At 41.1% G+C, this 20,615-nt stretch overlaps 1 protein-coding gene across 2 annotated transcripts; it reads right to left on the reverse strand.

The window, feature by feature from the left end:
- Positions 1 to 1,477: 1,477 nt before the first annotated feature.
- On the reverse strand, positions 1,478 to 12,176 carry LOC311508703 (sodium- and chloride-dependent GABA transporter 1-like; the record flags this gene model as incomplete). Of its 2 annotated transcripts, XM_084573621.1 has the most annotated exons (14): positions 1,478 to 2,394; positions 2,817 to 2,984; positions 3,709 to 3,809; positions 4,092 to 4,194; positions 4,524 to 4,655; positions 5,287 to 5,399; positions 5,548 to 5,672; positions 5,758 to 5,861; positions 5,951 to 6,085; positions 8,398 to 8,530; positions 8,609 to 8,718; positions 10,394 to 10,494; positions 11,219 to 11,350; positions 11,936 to 12,176. In XM_084573621.1, 14 exons carry the CDS (start codon positions 12,174 to 12,176, stop codon positions 2,299 to 2,301), a joined length of 1,794 nt encoding a protein of 597 aa, XP_084429747.1. In that variant the 3' UTR covers positions 1,478 to 2,298. The 2 variants fall into 2 exon arrangements, with proteins under 2 accessions (XP_084429747.1, XP_084429746.1); XM_084573620.1 differs by lacking the exon at positions 1,478 to 2,394 and having other exon boundaries at positions 2,508 to 2,984.
- Positions 12,177 to 20,615: the final 8,439 nt, after the last annotated feature.

Below are 20,615 nucleotides of genomic sequence, written 5' to 3' on the forward strand. Positions count from 1 at the left end.
CGGCTTTGTCTGCCTTTACGCAAACTAAAAAAACACTAAACACTTCTGGCTCAGCACATAAAGGTACACAGGAGGCAACGTAAAGAATTAGCTGATAGAGATGCAACAACTGGCCTCAAAGTATAGCTAGACATGTTCCTCCAGAATGGTGGAGAACAAAACTGAGGTAAAAGCCGACTCTTAATTAATGCTAATGTTGCTCCATGTCTGCTGGAAATGCAAATTCGAAACGAGTTAATTAAACATGCTTCAGCTGTTTTGTCGGACCTAAAGTCGCTACCAAAAGTGACGAAAGTTACGTCTATATGTTCAAAATATTCCAGGTTTTGCCTTGTTCAAAGGAGATACATAAATAGTCCTAGTAATCAGTTGGTGTATCTAATAAAAGTAAATGTTCCACTCATATTCATGTTCACAAGCAGCCAAATAGTTTTTTCAGATTTTTTCTCTGGTTTCCTTTTGGACAAGGTTGACAATGCAGTATTTGCTCACGTCTTAAAACCTTTTGATGCCAAAGTCAGTGCATAAAGTTTAAAATGAAGTGTGTCGCTCCTTCTAAAAAAAAAGAAACGCAGGCTTTTATTTTGGGCGTGGATGTCCATTTCACATTTGCTTAACTGAAAAATGCTACATTCAGAAAAAAGGCCTAACTTGGAATATTCAAATGAAATATATACCATTTACATGACCCATATCATATTAATAAAATTGTCATATTCGTAATATTAGTGGAATAAAAGTATGCATGAAAACACAGGGCGTGATGGCGGAGAATCTTGTATCACCATAGACAACTAACTCTTTGTAGGTGAACGAAACTTCCTGAGGACCTATCAATGTTCGGTTTAAATCTTGTTTCTGCTGCCCCCAAGAGGCCTGTAGAGTCATTTCATTAGAAGAGCAATTTCTTAAAGAAACATTGAGGTTAATATACTGCACTATAAAAGCTGTTCTAGTGTGTGCCCTTATGTGTAAAGCCTGCAGTGTTATAAGGGTTAAAATCCAACAGGAAAACATTTTCAGAGTCAGTACCAGTGCTGGGCTAAATCTTCGGATTGCATCACTTTTCACCACAATCCCAGACGTGTAAAGCACCATTTTACAGTAGTGGTTGAACAGAAGTATGCTGTCAACATACTGAATCTGTCAGTGTTTGGTAAAGGAAGTTAATTTTCCTCAAAGGCTTTAAGGAAACAACAGAAGAGAAGAACAGGAATGAAATAATAATAATAATAATAAAAAGTTGCCTTGCTAAGACCTCAGCAGAAAGTCATTTTATAATATGTTACATGCAAGTCACTAAAAATGGAGTCACAAGGTGCCATCTACTGTGGGGTTTTTTTGGATGTTTTTATTGACATGACATATGTGAAGTCACACATGTGAATCTTTAATACAGATCATTAAGTTGCAGTCCAAAGAAAACCATGTATTCCCAAATTTGGTCAATTTATATTTGACCCTTTAAGTGGACTGAGGAAAATAAACCTTTTAAAATTATTAAAAACCATTTCTGAGCTCATAAAAAGTGTGTTCTGGAGATGCTTGCTTTTCAGAGTTGCCTTATAGTGTTAGTGCTTTGTTTTATCATCCAATGGTACGAAAAAAAATATACATAGTATAATGAAACAATAATATTATATACAGATCTCTAATATCGTAAAACATATTTCCGTGAATACTCCTCAATATACACAAGTTCAAACTAAAAATACGTACAGTACGTCAAAGTTGTGTTAGATGACAGAGTATGGTAAATAGCATGTGTAGATTCCTTCTATTTGTCTGAAGACCGAAGACATCAATGGATGTTTAATGGTAAAAGTGACACTTACTTTGTGGACAACTATATCAAAGCGGTTTGCTTGTTCTTTAAGCTGCAAGATAAGCAAATAATTATTGACTTTTTTTTTTACAGTTTTCAGATCAAGTTTAACCAGATTCTTTAATTTCGCTGTATAAAAACATTCATTATGGTTGAGTCGTCAAGATTTACAAGAAGGGAGGGGATTTACAGTCATATGTGGCATTTGGATTTCATACAAAGGTTCATCGTTGAGCTATAGCATTTAATTTGTGGTCAGTTTTTACAGTTAAAGGAATCATTCTATGCTCTAAATTTATCAGAAGAACCTCTTCACGGTTTTTCCTCGTTTGCCGGATTTTTCAGCGCAATTTAAGACGGAGGAAAACAATCGTAATACAATACTGTAGAGACAAGACTGTCCAGTTGTCAGGCTTCAGTGTTGACTAGATTAAGTCCCTGCAGTCAGATCATATCAACCTGGGCGATCCTGGCTAGACAGGAGCTTCGCCCACGCTCCCTGTGTGAGTGAATTCTTCATGCCCCGATGGTTTTTCATCCTCCTGGGAACTTGTCATCATCCGCCAACGCTGGTGGTCACATAAAGAGAGTTGCATCAGATTAAGTGACAAACAGTAATACAGAAGATAGAGTTAAGAGCTGTGCTGTTAAAATTGTTGCTTACATTCAACACAAACTATATTTGAAAAGCAATAACAAAACATCTGTAGCGAGCTGTGCTCACCTTTAAAATGTTCTCTCCTACCTAACACCAGGATAATGATGTTGGCCTTGAGCCAAACTCATCTTCTCTGTTCATTCCCAAATGACTTCAGCATACATAAGAAAAAAAATCCTCCTCTGTCTCCTCTGCTATATTACTTTGTTTACTTTCTTTTCTACACTCCTTGCCGTAGCTCTGCATCACGGTATCCTTGTTAGACCTCTGTTTATCTGGAACAAGCGCACATTCAAATCTGAGAAGACAACGAGTCCTGTGGAAAGTTTGTACCTGTTTGATGCTGCCCTTTGTGGTGCAGAACATATAGATGACGTAGCTTGGGATTAGTATCATGGACGACAAAGCCATGAACCACCCAATCACTTGGCCCCACATTGGATATACGTACTTCCCCAAGGTCAGAGGGGTCATCTCAATCGCACTGAAGGTAAATACCCCCTAAAAAAAAAAAAGGAGAAACATGTTTGGAACAGCGTTATTTGTTCCCATGATGCCTTAACGAGAGCCCAACTCTACAAGTAGAGTCGTACCCTAAAGGTTACATTCACTTCTTTTAGTTTAGTTTTATGTGCTAGCATGCTAACAGTTAATATTTGCTAATTAACGCTAAATGCAGTTTAGGCTAATTTTCATTAGCTTCTCAGGTATTTGCATTTAAACCAGACTGGACAAATGTCTGTGACCATATTTCATGCAAGCCAGTGACCCATTGTCATTACCATTACGAAAACTCCAAAAAAGCATTTAAAAGAAGGCAACTGGACTCGTACAGTTTTTTTGAGAAGATGTTTCACCACTCATCCAAGTAGCTTCTTCTGTCTTTAAACCTGCAAATTATCAAATAATCACTTTTGCACTTTTGTCTTTTTACCACTTAATTTGCCTTCCATTTCCGCTCACAGTACACTTCCCTTTTCCCTACATTGCCATGATTTCCCCGAGGGCCGGACAGGCCATGAGATGAAGTACAAATCACTTCATGGCAAAAGAACCGTTTGCTGCAATGACATCAATCCTCTACCGATTGGCACCTGCACATTGCAGCTTGATGGGTACATAGATCTCCTTGAGCGAGGAGGAAGCTTGACTGGGAATAACACATTGAAAGATTTCAGCAGGTTAAAGGTCAGGGAGGTTTAATCAATGATCTTTCTTTTCCTACCAGGCAAATCAAAGGCGTGAAGAACATCCAACAATACTTCCACCAGGCACATGGCCGATAGCCAATCATGTCCTCGATGTTCTTATAAAACCTTTCAGCTCCTGTGTTATAAAGAGAGGAGAAGGAAAAAGAAGGAGGGTGTGTGTTAATGGAGAGAGAACAACAGCAAGAACAAAAGCATGATGGGGTGAAAGACGGTGAAAGACGAGGGTCTTATCAGAGGAAGGGAAGCAGATAGATGTAATTTCCTGTTGGACGGCAATGTACAAAATCTATATGCTTGATTATGCAGATTTCCTCAGATTATTTCAGCTGTGCTTTTAATTTTAGTCTGCAACGTTTGTTTCAATCAGGCAATTGTAGAGCAAAAATGAATTTCCTACCGTAAAACCAGGCTATGGAAACGGTTTCAAAGAAGACGAGGAAGAGAAGACACATCCCACTGGCGGAGTAGTAATCAAACAGCTTGAACACGTACAGGCCACCCTGAGAGATTTCAGCACACACACAGAGAGACGCACGCACCTGCTTTTAGAGCCAGAATATTAACACCCCTCTCTTTATTGAATAAAATATGCATGGTGAATGTACACTGCAGGTTGTTGTGGGATCCGCTTTGTCATTATGTATAATGCACGAGTTCTTTTCCCTAGTGTCAGAAACGGTGTTCACGCGTGTTGGGTTTTTAAAACGGTCTTTATGATATTCAGTCTCACATGGGTTTGCACGCGGGCTGTGAGTAGTTTAAACCCGCACAGTTTGGATTTCATAAACGGACACTGCTCATTCAATATACAGAGATGTGGTTGCTGCACCTGCGTGATGTTGGAGAAGCCGATGATGAAGGAGACCAAGCAGACGATGAGGATGAAGACCTTCTTCCTCTTCCTCAACACCATTGGATATTCATCCATGAGCGCTGTGATGAAGCCTTCTACTGTGCAGAACTAAAACACAACATTATGGAGAGGCATGGGTGTAACATAGAGAACTCCACCAGTCTAGCATGGCCCAGATATAATATCGTCAGGCTCATTAGGGTTAGTTTAAACTTTTGGTTGTCAATGCATGGTGCCCAACATCCATCTTGGATTTTAAGGTTGGTGAGGTTGCGCCAACTTTTCAAGTCAGAAATGTGACTTCTCTGAGTTATGCTACTTCTTGCTAATGTAGCCTCAAGCTTCTAGCCTCAAGCAGAGATGAGTGGCAGACCGCAAAGGTCTCACTTTCTAACTCTTAAACCCTCAGGTTATTTTTAATTTTAAGGTTGGTGAGGTTGTGCCAGCTTTTCAAGTCGGAAATGCGAAATTCTCTGAGTTATGCTAGTTCTTGCTAACGTAGCCTCAAGCTTCTAGCCTCAAGCAGAGATAAGTGGCAGACCGCAAAGGTCTCACTTTCTAACTCTTAAACCCTCAGGTTATTTTTAATTTTTAAACATTTACTCTCAATCGAGATCACTTGAGGTAATTTATGAGATTTGGAGATTTCTGGCTCTAGTCCTGCAACTGGATTTTGATGTGCACAGTTAATGCCCCGCCCACATACAAGTCCCAAGAGTTGTGAATGCATTGTTCATACCTGACTGTCCAGGCCCAGCATCATGAGCATGGAGAAAAAGAGGATGGCCCATAGCGAGGACATGGGAAGCTGGGTGACGGCCTGAGGATAAGCTAAAAACGCCAAACCTGGACCTAAATGGCACAAACAAGACCATTACAAATTACATATCGTTTATCTGCAACGTATATGCATTTACATAATTGCATGTATGTTTCCAGCACACATACTATTTCAAAAACAACATCATCTGTGAGCTTTTCTTATCCGTTAGGGTCATACCTGATGCTGCCAGTTCCTGTACAGGTTTCTTAGTGATGTAGGACATGAAGCCTACGATGGAGAAGATGACAAATCCAGCAAACATGCTGGTGCAGGAGTTGATGCAGCACACAATGATGGAATCCCTGAGGAGGGAAAACCAAAGTAAAGAGTAAGGGTAAAAGAAAAAATACAATATTAACTATCAAAGCTTTGATTTCCTGTCCTTACTTGTAGACATCATTGTGATACGTGTTGTAGCTTCCCAGCGCAATGAGCGAGCCCAGGCCTAACCCATACGAGAAGAAGATCTGAGTTGCAGCATCCAGCCACACCTTCGAGGGCGACAGAAACAAGTACAGTCAGTGCAAATGTTTGTCTGCGGGCACATTTGCGAGCTTCGATGTGTGCCGGCTGTGCGTACCTCAGATCGGACGAGCTTATTGAAGTCTGGGGTGATGTAGAAGCGGATTCCATCGATGGCCCCGGGCAGCGTGACTCCTCGGAAGAACAGGATGAACAGCATGAAGTAGGGATAGGTGGCTGAGAAATACACCACCTAAGAGAGACGGAGTAAGCTCTTTTGAGGTGTTAGCTTAATCTGAAACATGGGTTTTGGTTGAAAATGATTAGTCATACAGTAACGTTGGCGTCAGTGTGTGTTAAAATAGGGTTAGGAATTTGTTTTCAGGATAATCACAATCGCAAACAAGCCATTTAAATAAGCCTTAAATAATGACATGCTGCAAACAGCCAGTGGCAAACAAACAGTGCACAGAAAGAGAGAGAGAGGGAGAGATGCTGAAATATTTCCATGGCTTCTCTCTAGAAGAGTATCTGCAGGACATGGCCCGCAGTTCTGTAGCAAAATCATTATGCTTAATTGGTAATGTCCGTCAAGGCCAGGGCCTTGGAGGAATTCATTTTTCTCACTGCTCTCAGATGCCACACATTAAAATCCAATTATTCCTGGCAGGGAATGTGTAAATGTGTTTCTGCTTATATACTCTGCCTCGACTGGTGATAATTTAAAAATCCCAGGCAGTGCGGAGAGTTACGCTTATTTCCTTTTACTCCCTTCCTATCAGCTCTAAATCTTGCAGCCGTTTAAGATAAAACATTTTTTATTTGCACTGAATCGAGAGGAGGACAGCAAAATGATACAAACTAATACACAGAGACAGGGTTTTTTTCAGGTTGTTGTTAGGCTCTCGAGCCAATTAACACATCCTCTGCTCTTTTCTAACATTACAACTGGCTCTGGCATCATAAAGACACAAACTTTACAAGACAGAGGTGTCATCAACACAGGAAATCAAAGGAGAGTCGGTATATTTATAAAGAGGAAGAGACTAAATCGAAACATTGTCGTCTCCAGTTCCAATAAATCAACTAAAAATCACGATATAACGTTTAGTAAAGTGGGCGAAGGGCTTTAAATGTTCCACCTGCTTGACCGGAAACCCCTCAGCTGAGTCTAATGCACAATCATTCATGTCAGTGTTAGTTCTGGATCAATGGACGATCAATCAAAGTCGCCCTTTTAGAAGCTCACTTTTTCAAATTCTGGCACGGATCAATAGCTTTAGAAGCGGTTATAAGAAGTTTCTGACTGAGTTGCATCCTCTTTGAGAGTAATATATTGCAAAAGAAGAAGAAGAAGAAGAGAAACAAGATGTTTAAATGGGCAACGAACCAGTTAATTGTGGTTCCTGGAGCAAGACAAGTCGTAAATGATGTAAAAAAAAAAAAAAAAAAAAACTCACTAGAAGCACATTAGGTGTGTTAGTTTTTGGAAGGGACCACTGGACTAATGGATACAAATTAAGATGCTTTGATTTTAAAGCATGGCAACATTATGGCCACAACATTATGACCACAGACAGGAGAAGTAAATAACATTGACCATCTTGTGACAAAACAATGTTCTGATAGGAAGCTTTTGGACCTGGCCACCCATGTACCACCTGCCTAGAACAGACTCCTTGATGGCAGCAGCCATCCCCAGCAGGATGCAGCCTGATTGATTTAGAAACGACTCAAAAAAAACATGAAGAACAGCGCAAGGTGTTGACCTGGCCTCCAAATTCACAAACTGATCAGGTATCTGTGGGATGATCCACAGAGGCCCCTCCTCTCAACCCATAGGACCCAAAGGCCCCCCACTAACAACATCCTGTTGCCAGACACCACAGGACACCCTCAGAAGGCCCATGTCCATTCTCTGATGAGTCACAGCTGTTTTGGAGGCACAAGGGAGACCTACACAATATTAGGAAGGTGGTCATAATGTTATGCCTGATCAGTGTAACCTCAGGGACAATGCTAACATAGTGATGTGTTATGTTAACCATTCCCACAGTCTAATTTCAATTTGCCTGCATGCTACTTTGTGTTTAGTGCTAATTAGCACTAAACACAAAGTAGCATGCAAGTATAACAGTGGATGTAGATGTTGGAAGTAAATAAATCAATGTATTAAACATGACTGAAACATGACAAAGATTTTACCATATATCTGTCTGTTTCAAGAGTTATACTTTCTTTCTTGCAAACTTTTGCATCTCACACTAGGACGCAGTGGACCAGCTGACCATACTATCCTTAGAGCCTTGCAGCTTGTACTACTAAGAATTGAATATTTAACTGTTTGTATTACTGAATCCATTTTTATTTGGCTCCACTCGGGCACCAACAGCAGGAGGTCTGCCTCCTGAGAAGAGTCATGTTTGCATGATTGCAGCTTTAATATGCAGGAGGAGCTCGGATAAAGAAGACTGTGTAATGTTGCAAAAGCAATCTGAGGTCAAAGAAAGCACGAAGCATAGAAATAAAGGGAGCGAGTTAAGAAAAACTTTTGCAGCGTCTGACCTTCCCCGTCCACTCCACTCCTTTCCAGATTGAGAAGTAGACAAGGACCCACGCCAGCGCCAGCGTGCCCACTAAGGGCCAGCGTACCTCTCCTGGCTCCTCCAGACCACCTGACATCTGGTGCATGTTACGCCTACAGAAACACACATGCACCGAATTCAGACAGAGGAAGCCGCAAACATTTTCCAGAAATAGCTTCTCACTGACTTACTCCCAGAACTCGGTGACAGCGCTGGTCAGGTTGGTGGTGTCTGTCAGACTGTAGTTGGAAAAACATTTCTCTGTGTTCCAGGGGTTATCACAGCTTTGCCAAGGCAGCTCCTGCAAACACACGCATACGGTATCCATGAACTGAAACAGGTAGGACAAAACACGATGAAACATCTCTGCATTTTTCATTATATATTTTAGTGGGATTAACACAAGCTTCTACATTTACTTTATCGGAAATAAAAGTTTACTTGAGTCTCCTTGACTCTTCAGTCACCTGTTTTTTGTGACTCAGCAGCCTCGAACTGCACAAAGACTTTTCAGAACAAAGGACACAGAGACAGAAAGGCAAACCATCCAACAGTGAAAATGACATTTAGTGAACCGACTATGCTTTCGACCTTCAGCTGAAAACACTGCGCACAAGAAACGGTGAAAATATATCTGCAAAGTCTTTATATTCCCGCCACCAGGCCTCTTTGAGCCGGGCCGTCTCGCAAAGAAATAACAAAGGAGAGAAATAAAGCCATTGCAGATTGATGGAGGCAGTAAACAAGTCGTAAATGTCTGTGACTTATGGATGAGGTGATGAAAAACTGGTTGGCTGCAGTCAGGTACAAAACACAAATAATAATACAGAAGTGAAATTCTATCTGATGGGACGGTGAATCTGCAGCAGTACATTTTTTAGCCACATGGGGGCAACATAAACGGCACATTACAAACTTTAAGGGTTTTCTCATAGAACATGTTTACAAGTTGATCAGATCCAAAGTTGTTAGCATTCCTTTTGTGTTTCTATCCAGTTTTTTTCTCCGCCAATTATCTATAAAGGCTCGTAGTCTTAAGGGGAAACTACCGTTTTTTACAACCTGGACCTTATTTCTGGCATCGTTTACTCACCCATTTAACTTTGGTGTCATTTTTGCCACGTATATCCATCGATAACAGCTAACTCCGGACTCAACGGGGAATAGCACTAGCGTATCATAACAAAATATTGGTGAAACGAACGAGTTTCGCAGCAGATAATGCGTTATTTAGAGGCTGCGTTTCGGTGCCCCAATCACTCCCACTATATAGATATATGCGGCGCTCTGCTGGAGCTAAATATCTTCCGAAGGACTCCAAATGGGTGAGTAAACGATCGGATTTTATGCCAGAAATAAGGTCCAGGTTGTAAAAAATGGTAATTTCCTTTAAATAAAACGTTCAGTGAGAATTGCTTCTGCTACTGAAAACAATGCCGATCAGCTGAACAAACTGTGAACACAACATGTATTATGGACTTGTAAAGTTTATATTAGCAAAAAAATGCTTCATATCTACACATTTAGCAAATATTTAGCTATTCTATCGTATCATATAAAGCCATGCTTCTAAACAACTGAAGACTGGAGCTCTAATTTACACTTTTAGCTCTGTTTTGGTCTCCACCAACTGCTGACAGAAAGGTGCTTGTTAGCAATTGCTAGCCAGTGTTTAGTGCTCCGTAGGTAGTATTACAAAGAGTTTTCGAGCACTTTGTTCAATAAATACAGCTGCCAGTGGCTGCTGAAAGCGAAGCAGAGGTTAGCAGTGAAAGTGAACCAACGCTAGTTCCTGGCTCAGTCCAGGAACTAGAGAGTTAGTGGTGTCGTCCCCGGTACATGGTCCACATGCCAAATGTGTCCCAGAGCAAGATATGGCCAAGGTCATGATGTCAATGTCGCATTCACAACTTGTTTCTTCCACTTTCAAAACTCAGTTGAAGCAGATCAAAGGTTTGTTTCTCAGCGTTACATACCGAAGCAAAGGAGTTGAATAAGTAGTAAAGAGCCCAGGCAATGATGATAATGTAGTAGATGTTGAGCCAGAAGGACAGGACCACCGCAGCCAGACCAACACCTTTAGAGGGAAGAGACATCGGCATTGCACTGTGAAACATCTTAAAGGTCAGCTAACACATAAAGTCATATGTAATATAAGATGTAAGGTACAAAAGTCAACACTTTATACTGACAATGACTAGAGCACCAACTTTGCCTAACAGAAAAGAAATATGGTGTCACTCAACATCTTCTTCTTCTTCTTCATCTTCCTCGTCATTGTTATTTTGCTGTTTCTAATGTTTACTTGCCTCTGGCGTTGAGCAAAAACCTGGCGCAGCCCCAGCCTCGCTATCAACCGCTGCTGTCTGTGCTGGCTGCAGATAAAATGTGCTTCATTGAAGCTCTTTGGTGCTTGGAGGCAGAGAGAGGTATAATTGCTACCGCCGAGCAGCAAAGATGTTTAAATAAAAAATAATAATAAAAAAAATAAGTTGTCAGCAAAACCATTTTACCTCTTTTTCCTTTTGTCATCTTTGTTTAAAGAGACAGCCCGTTGTCAGGTTGGAATAATGAGCGAAAAGTTAAGAGTGTGTAAAAAGAGTTGAAGCACCCAAAAAAGTAAAATCTGTCCCTGACTCAGAAGACTTTCAATCAGTGATGATGCATCAATTTTTTACTTCTAGGAGTTGGACAAAAAGTAGCTTTCACACGGCTCCAAGTTCACTCTCACTCAGTTTTAGATGTATAAATGACACACATATGTACGTCCATATCTGCCTTTTTGCAAAAACCTGTGTTACCTTTCATCATAGGGATGAGTTTCCACACGCCCAGTCCTCCAACCGAGGTGAACTGTCCCAGAGACGTCTCCAGTAAGAAGAGGGGTATCCCAGCAAACACCAGCGTCATAAAGTACGGGATGAGGAAGGCTCCTGGCACACAGAATACGTTTGAGAAGTTCATGTAGATAGAAATAACAAATTATAAATTAAAGTCGCATGCATTTACTCTTTTCCTTGCAATGATGTGTCATTTTAGTGGCATAATATAGCATCGCTGTGTACTGTGACGCCATATTATCGTATTAGAAAGTCTCTGACACACAAAATCAAATGATTCATTTTCTTCATTTTAGAAGAAATGTTCTTGTTGTAATAGTATAGTGAGAATGACATATCCTCGGCTTGAGTTGGTTAAAAAGCTGCTCCTGCCTGAAGATCTGTCTTTTTATTAGAATTTTATGAAACGTGCCAGAGGATAATTTCAAAAAGTGTGACAAAAATGACCATTAGGAAAGTTATTGTGCTGCTAAACACTTTATTCCAGTAGAATGTATTCCTAAAGGTATCTGTGTGATTTGGTTTAAAGGGAAAAGCTGATTTATTGTGGTGATTTTGGATAAAACGTCACTGCTTTATCGCCTTGATTTTCTTTCATGGAGCAAATCAATATTCATCAGAGCAGACTGTATACTTTGTGCACTTTTTGTTTTTTCAGTTTCATCTCGGCTCTCTTACCTCCTCCGTTCTTGCCACACAAATACGGAAACCTCCAGACGTTTCCTAAACCGATGGCATATCCCACGCACGACAGCAGGAAGTCAAACTTGCCCTTCCAGCTTCCCCTGTCAGGCGGCTCTTCCTCTTTCTTTGCTCCGTCTGCAGGGGGCGCCACAGCGTTCAGTTCCTCAAAGGGAACCGCTTGTTTGACCTCTGTTGGGGAGTTTAAGTCCACCGTGCTCTGCCCAGTCTTCCCCATGGCGGGACCTCTACGGACCAGTGGGGTCAGAAAGCCACCGAGTCCTCACAGTCTGTTAATGTCTGAGTTTGGATCTCAGCTGGACGGATTAAAGACAACGTGCTGACACTGGATGTGCAGAAAGGCTGTAAAAAAAAAAAAAAAAAAAAGCATAGGGGATGTGTTTTTTTAAAGGTTTTATCTATTCTAAGCATTTAAAGCATTTTTAGTGGAGGGAAACACTACTCAAATTACAATTTACTGATGTTGAGACATTTTTACGGCCTTTTACAACCTTTTTATGAACTAGAGCTAAACTACACTAAAGTTCATTTGCTGCAACATAAATCTCAGGAAACTCCTGCACAAGAAAAGATGAAGTGGAGCAAAGAACAAAAATGGTGAAAGAGGACACATTTTCCTGATCGCAGGTGACGACATGATATCAGAGGGGTCCGGGCTCAGGCTGACTTCTTAGCTAGAGAGACTTTAGACTTTCCTCGGTTTATCTTTAAAGGCCCCTGACAGATCGAACTGACATCAAAGATCTAGAGACGGTGAAGGCTGACTGTGGCGTTGCGTCATGTCGCCTGAGCCTTTGCCAAAAAGCTGCACTTGATTACGTCTCAAGGCATTCTCTCCGCATCGGCCTGAGGGGAAATAGCCCTCCACAACAGCAGGTGGCAGTAGTCTGGAAACCGAAAGGGCTAGGACTGAGAGACTTTTGGCAACGGTGTGGGACGCGCTTAAATCTAGGACCACGGATGCTCATTGACCACCTGACACCGGCCAACTGGGTGACCGTCAGCTTGATGTGTCACTTCTCTAATCCGGCTACAGATACTGTCAATAGATGGCCAATCCAAGAGCTCATTATAGAGTGCACTGAGCCCTAGCCCTAAGGCTAACTGTAAGTATTGATATTTAAGAAGTAAAGTCGACTCTCTGTGCAGATTATTAGATCTGTGAGTGTGTTTCTAACCACACTAGTTTGCATAATGCTAGATATTAGCTGCAGAGCCAATATCCAGATTAACATTTTAACTGATGCCTGCAGTGTCTATTTGACAGTTTGGAGCTCTAAAAACACAACTCTATTACGAACACAACCATGTTATAGATAGCCGGGCGACTACTGAATCAGAGGTGTGTTGGCTTTCCATGTGCACAGTGTGGTAATAATCAAAACACTCACTCATTCGTTTTCAAGAGAATTGTGAAAAATTGCAACTTTCCCAAAGACAAAGTGATGCCTTCAGGTGTCTTCTTGAATTTTAAGCTTTAGATCCAGCTGTGCCGCACATGCTCTTATTTGCGAAGCTGGAATCAGAAAATGTTGTTTTTTGTTGGTGAAAATGATTCAGTCTATTAACAGATAATCAAAATAGCTCATTTAAATTTACATGCATCTCTCGCTTCTATCCCTCAGATTCATAATAGCATATATAAATAGCACCATTACACACATTTGATGTTGGTGCTCTTTGTGGGCAAACCAAACCGAGTCGCAGAAATAGCACAGAACACGCTGCATTAGCTTGATACGAGGGGACAGGCGGCACAGTCAAGGCCAACGTTGAGAACAACGCTCTACACGTCTTTATCACCTCCTGCTGCACCTTTCCCTCTCGTCCCGTTCACGCTGCGTCACCCAAACGCCAGAAGAGGAGCTACCTTGATGAAAATGCCTCAAAGCTTTGGCCACTTGTTTTCAATAAATGCAGGATTTTGCTACCGTCGTCAACACCTGCTCACGAATTATTGCAATCAGCTTCATAGCAAGAGCGGGTCATTGTTGTCGGAACAATAGCACATTTGCACCAATAATTGTTCATTGCCTATGCATCTCATGCATGGATAGCATCATACGGTCAGGAAGTCTGAGCGCTGGGAGGAAGTTGCTGATGTTTGCGGCTATTGATTGACCCAGAAATTGTCCAAATTGCTTCATGCCGCTGCTCGAGGTTAATTACAAACCGCTTGCTGATATATTTCCCAGAGAGAAGCTCAACCCTGATTTTTTATTTATTTTTTTTATTTTTTTCTGGGTAATTTCACTGCTTTTTATTACATAGAGTTCTGAGTGTATGTGTTGCGCCTAATTCATTATACTTGGTGCCTTTTTCAAAGAATGTCCAGTTGCTGTATCTGACGATGAAAAGCCTTTGTAGCATTTCACACGTCTCATTTATGCCTCCGAGTCTTTGATGATGAAAATAAGTTTCACCAGAGTCTACTACATACCGTGCACAACTTCAGTGAACGTACATATTCTGTATTACAAAAAACAAATGTCGTGTAAGGTGAAAGAAAAAGTTTTAAAACGGCACATTTTCAGTTTTAATCAATATTGATGAAACAAATTCACACAGATAGATATTCCCGCTGTGAGACGAGTCACGTTCTCACGCTGTGTGAAAAATACTCAGCCTCAGTTGTGCATAATAGCGTGAAATGATCACAAATGTGCTTTCAAATTGTTATCTAGGTGAGTCCGGGCGCCTGCTTCAAAAGCAAACCAATAATATGAAACACATCAGAAATTCCCTTTGAGAGTGTCATCCATTTAGATTCAAAGTAATTCGTGCTGTTTTTGACAGCAGGGACTTTTTTTTTTTTCTTTTTTTGCGGATGCCAGTTTTTATATTTTGGCTTTCCAAAGCAGAAAAGTTTTGTTATTTGCCAACAATCACAGCAGTGACTATTAAGGGTGCATTCGTGCACTTGCAATCCTGAAACTTTGCAGGACGGGTGGAATTAAATCAACTTACCTGAGAGTTTTCCAACTTCTTTGTCAGGTCATCAGCTTCGGTTCTGCAGCACAAAAGTTTCAAAACGTATCATCCAGAGGAAAACTTGAAAAGCTTCAAGCAGATCCTACGGGCCCAGAGGAAGCCGCAATGTATCTGGTGCCTCGTTTTTGATTTGGCACCTCACTCTTGCCCGTGCTCTGTACTTTGGAGGACTTTGTGGCTCTTCCTGTGCCTGGTATCGAGTGGCTGATAATAAAGTTCGACCTGTGTGTCTGTTTTGATTACTGCTCACTTCTGACTGGTGAGGCCCCGCGGCCATCTGATGGGGGGATACAGTATATCAATCGCCCAACTCGGGTGGGAAATGCTAGCAGCGGCAGCTACAGTGGGTGTGTATGTGCATCGGGCATGTGTGTTTGTTGTGATGGCTGAGGTCGGTCCTTGCCAGCGCTGTTACCATGGTGTTTCCCAGCGGAGAAGGGCCTGATCAATGAAAGAGCTCGTGGAGTTTTGGAAAATGAAACTAGAGACGGCTGCTGGCAGAGACCCGGGAAATGTACTGTATGAGCGTGAAGTCATGCCAACATCGGACCCAGAATCACATCAGCGCATGAAGTGGCCGAATATTCATCTACAGTGTCATCGTTTGAATGGTTCAAAATATGGGACAGATGAAAAAAAGATTGGATCATTTTCTATGTCTAAATGTTTTTTGAATGTGTAGTCGGACATGTGTGAATGTGTGATTGCTAATCGTGGCTATTTATGACTAAAGACGCGGCATATTGATTGCTAACCATTCTAGGCCTGCATCTACAGGCACCGGTCCACTGCACCCAGCATTTAATGAAGACCAAAACACTCATTCATATCCACAGACAGAAGAGGAAATTCCACAACATTCTGCTCCGTGCCATGTTATGCCTTCTCTCCTTTATATTTCCATAAACTCCCGTTCTATCTTCAAGCTAGTCCTGTCTTCTATCTCATCACAATGACATCTAAGAAAGAATCTTTAGCTAAATAGCAGCCACCATGGCTACAAGTGGCCGCCATTTTTGCTTCCAAATAAATTTGACATGCAAAATCATCTGTACAGTTATGCGATATCTTTAGGAACGGCAGCAACCGACAACTGAAACCCCTAGCCACCAGCTAGTTTAGCTTAGCTTAGCGTGGTTATATCTTGTTTTGTTCAGTTGCTCAAAAGAATAAATGTGTTTGTTTATGTGTCACGCCATTCTACGACTTAGAACAATCAGAGCCTTGTGATATGTTCCTACTACAAAGTTGCAAAATGGCCAAGCATGGCCAGCTACATTGACGCCAAAGTGAAATGTTGCTAAAGTGCTCATTGTATCGCCTGGTCATGGTTAACTCTATTTGTGTTTTTTGGGCACTTTGAGTTAGTTGCTAAACTCTCTGTCATTTCAGATGTCTTCACTTCCCCCCTTGTTGGTTGCTGTCTCTGATTGTTAGCCCCGCCCTGATGTATCTCACCTGTGCCTCATTGTCCCACTTGTATTTAACCTCTGTGTTCCTTTCCCACTTTCCCAGTTTGTCTTTATGCTTTGTGCCAGAAGTGTACCAGCCTGTTTCAAAAGTATTTAGTTCTTTTGCTTTGCTCTTTGTCTGTTTTGTCAAGCAAAGACTTTCAGTCCACCATCTGTGTCTTGGATTCCTGTACAAGTTCCTTGTTTCAGTTGTCAGCCTAAAAAAAGTACTGGTGAAAACACATGAATGATTGTTTGAGCACTGAGAAAGGATTAGGTCTGGAAAGCTTTAGTTTACAGGACGTCACAAAGCAACAAATGAGTGTCACTTTGTAGCTTTCTATCCTCAGCATCCATTAAAAATAACTTGTTCCCAGTTTCTTTTTAACCAGTAGTTTAAAAGCACAATTAAAGTTTCTGTCAGGCAGATTTTGTAATATCTGTAGACAGCTTGGAGGGCTTTTTCACTTTGTTTAATGTCTTTGTGCCAAGCTAAACTGATCTAAGCTAATGGCTGCCTTTTGTAGCTTACTATATAACATATGAAAGTGGTACCAGTCATGTCATCTCACTTTCTGCAAAGGAAACATTACATTACATTTCCCAAAATGTTAAGTTTATTGAATTTAATTAATATTATTTTCAATAATTTTGTAAAAACCAAATCCCATGACGGAGATTTTTTTGTCTTGCTTGAAAGACCTCATCATAACACAACCTGATGCTGTATTTGTTCACTTCGTAACAAAGAGGAGAGTCATAAAGCCAGTGAAATGATTCAGTAATGGAAGTCACTCCGCAGATGAACGTGTGCCATTGTAATTTTTTTTCTTTTAAAAGTTACATAGCAGTCCTTGCTATTTTGTAATTGGTCAATGCCATAGACTGTATATAAGCCTGCAGCCATGTTCCTAATGTAAAAACAGGAGATTTGCTGATGTTATCAGCATTGTCTCTTTAATTACTCTAGTGATAGTTAAATAATGTCTTCAGTTAATGGAATAAGATATCAGAAATGAAATTCCCTGTTTCTTCTGGCAAGTAACTTCAAAGATTCAGCGTCTGCTCCAGAAATTCTATCAGCAGCCAATTAGAGAGACTAATGAAGATTCCCACAATGCCCATTGGTTTGCTGGGGGAAGAGGATCGCTGTTTGACTCAGGGTTTTCAAAAGTGAGAGATTAAATCATATTAAAAGCCTAACGACACCCGTTGGGAGAAGATTCGGTGTAATCTCTGGCGGGGTTTATTGTCCATGTGGACACTAATGATGACAACTGGCTGGATTGGAGTTGTCAAAGCTGATTTTCATCAGTCTGCTTACAGCATCCCCCGATCAATGTAGCCTAATTATGATTCCAGAGCATCCAAGAATAATAGAGAGCGGTTATGCAGGTGACAGAGGATGGAGATTGAATGTTAATGTTTGCCCGATGATAATTATGTTAAGATTGATCATATTACCTCCGTAAAAGGAAGTTGTTAAGGAAGCTTATATTTGATAGAATGAATGAGGAACATTTTTGAAAAGTTAACATTTTGCAGAGTATAACACTTCTATACAATTCACTTACATACTGCAAAACCTTTTGTAGCTTATAGAGCTTTATAGCTTTGGTGTCTTTATAACAGAGGCTTAATGTGATCAAATGTGTCTGAGTTGCATGCTTCGATATAGACATTACCAGATCTGTCATCTTTGCAAATGAGCCCTGGTCCTGTCACTGAGTAATGACTAAAACATGACACATCGAATTAATCATCTGTGCACTTTTTATATTCCTGTGTTAAAGGACTTTTTAGCCACGTTAGCATCATGGTTCCTTGGATGGCGATGTCTAGTCTTTTAGCCGACTGATTCCACGATCTCTGCATTAATTGATGCAGAAACTAGTGCAAGATTATGTGCAGACACATAGATGATGATGAATCTAAATGACATTTCCTCTATTGCCACTTCAATCATACAGTCATTGTGAAAATGTTAGCATGCTGATGTTAGCACTTCAGCCACGCAGCCTCAGAGCTGCATGACTCTCCTTCGTAAAGTAATAAAGATACAAAGCGCTCACGTGTAAGTAATGAGATAATCTATAAATATACTAAAACTAATACTTCGGAAATTTGCTGTGGATGCATAGTGCAAGCAGAATTTCAACCACTTGAACGCTGACTCAGTACATCAAGTAATAAGTTTACCTTTTTTTAAATCAGTTCAGTGAAAGTGAAAACAAAATCATTCTTCAATAACCGCACCAACAAACAGTTTGAAAGGGGGGAAAAAAAAGTCCTGCTGTTTTTGAGGCCTCTCCGCAAGCTTAATTCACAGCACGTGTTGTGTTCTGCGAATCAATTCAGGGGCTATTATAAAGCGAGAAAACCCCAGAGGTGATAGGCACGCCTCGAAAGGAGGCTAATATTACCAACATTTTCATCCAGGATTGCAGCAGGACGACGCGCGCCGCATAAATTTCCACAGGTTAAGGACAAACGCGGCGAGAGAGAGAGAGGTGCACATCAGAGACGGCATGATTGTGTTAATGAGAGGGAAAGAGTGGAAAGATGAAATATGAAAATGCTAGGGGCAGAGAAATCTCTGCAAAGAATGAGAAGAGGGGGGAAGGTATAGGTATGAGTTGGAAGGCGGAATGAAAAGATAGTGAGATAAAAATAGGAAAAGTTGATATGTCGCAGCTGGGCTCGGGTAGATAAGATGAGAGTGAGATTAAAAGATACATAGAAATGAGGAGACGACTGTAAGACACATGGGAAGACTGCTCTATTGCTAGAGATTGGGGGGGAGAAAAGAAATGGAGAGAACATCAGATAAAAGAAGTGACAGAGGGCATAGGCATGTCTGCATTCACAGTTTGGCTGATACATGTATCCGTTACAGTTTCGCTCGCTTCTCTGCAGAGCGAGCGATTCCCCGCCGGAGATCCATCAGCAGGCTCATTTCTAAATCTCATTCTGCTCTCCTGCCATTATCCCTGAGTCATGTTTCATCATTGCAAGTCTCTCCAAACCTTGTGACCTTGTTATATGCAAAGTCATTGTCCTTTCCAAATGACATCGAGGCACTGTCGCCATAAAAGCCCCCAAGAAGAAGAAGAAGAAGAAGAAGAAGAAGCAATCAAGGAAAATGACAATCTGTTATATGGAATTTATTAAAGTCACTCACTCTAATGCATTTGGTGTTGCCCGCGACTTAAAAGCGATAAGGTCAGACATTTTTCTTCTTTCTTCTGCGGGAATAGTTGCTGAGCGCAGCAAAACAATCAACACCGCCATTAAACGCTGATGAAGACATACAGTCCGGGGAAGATGGCTAGAAATGAGGCACAGAGGGGCCCGCCTCTCAAAAGTATTACCATGTATTTCATTTAAAAAAAAAAAAGCCTTAAGCCATCACCAAAATGTCAAACTAGACTAAAACGATTTAATTAATCAAGTCAGGACTTCAGAATCTGAGGCCATGGACCAGGAGATGGATAAGAGGGCGTGGCGTCTGCAGTAATGTCGCTGCTGTATGGGGAACATTTAGGTGAAGAGGTACCTGAGCTGTAAGGGAAAGTGCGTCCTAACTCTCACCCATCATCATGAACTTTGTGAACTGATGGAGAAAATTAGATTTATGGATAAAAGAAGGTAAAATTGGTTTCCTACGTGGTGGTGGCGGTTGGGCTCAGAGATAGGACGAGGAGCTCAGACATTTGGAGGAAGCTTGGATCAAGCTGAAGGGGTCCGGGAGTCCGGTATCGATCCCTCTTGTGCATGTTCCCTTGTAGGGTGATGCACAGGTATTATACATCTCATCTGGCCTGTGAACGCTTTGGGATCCTTCAAGAAGAACTGGAAAAAATTGCTAGGGAGCGAGACGTGCTTAGCTTGCTGCCACCACAAACAGACTCAAAACAAAAGCGGATGGAAAATGATCAATTTTAAATAAATTGCGGAAGTAGGTTGTGCTAGTACTGATTATAAATATTTCTCTCAATATATAACAGTAACAGTCTCAGCCAAAGAACTGAACCCGAAGCATGCAGTCCACGGTGGCTCCTGAGGGTTATTATACATCTGAAGACACATTGACAGGGCAGGAGCTCCTCGTTAATCTGTGATAATTTCATAAAATTTGATTTACGATCTCTCTCTTAAGATGCTTTTTGGAAAGGGGCCCAGGACCAGACAGAGGGCAATGACTGTTTTAGAGG

Source organism: Chelon labrosus, assembly GCF_963514085.1.
Source record: "Chelon labrosus genome assembly, chromosome: 23".
Classification (NCBI taxonomy): domain Eukaryota; kingdom Metazoa; phylum Chordata; class Actinopteri; order Mugiliformes; family Mugilidae; genus Chelon; species Chelon labrosus.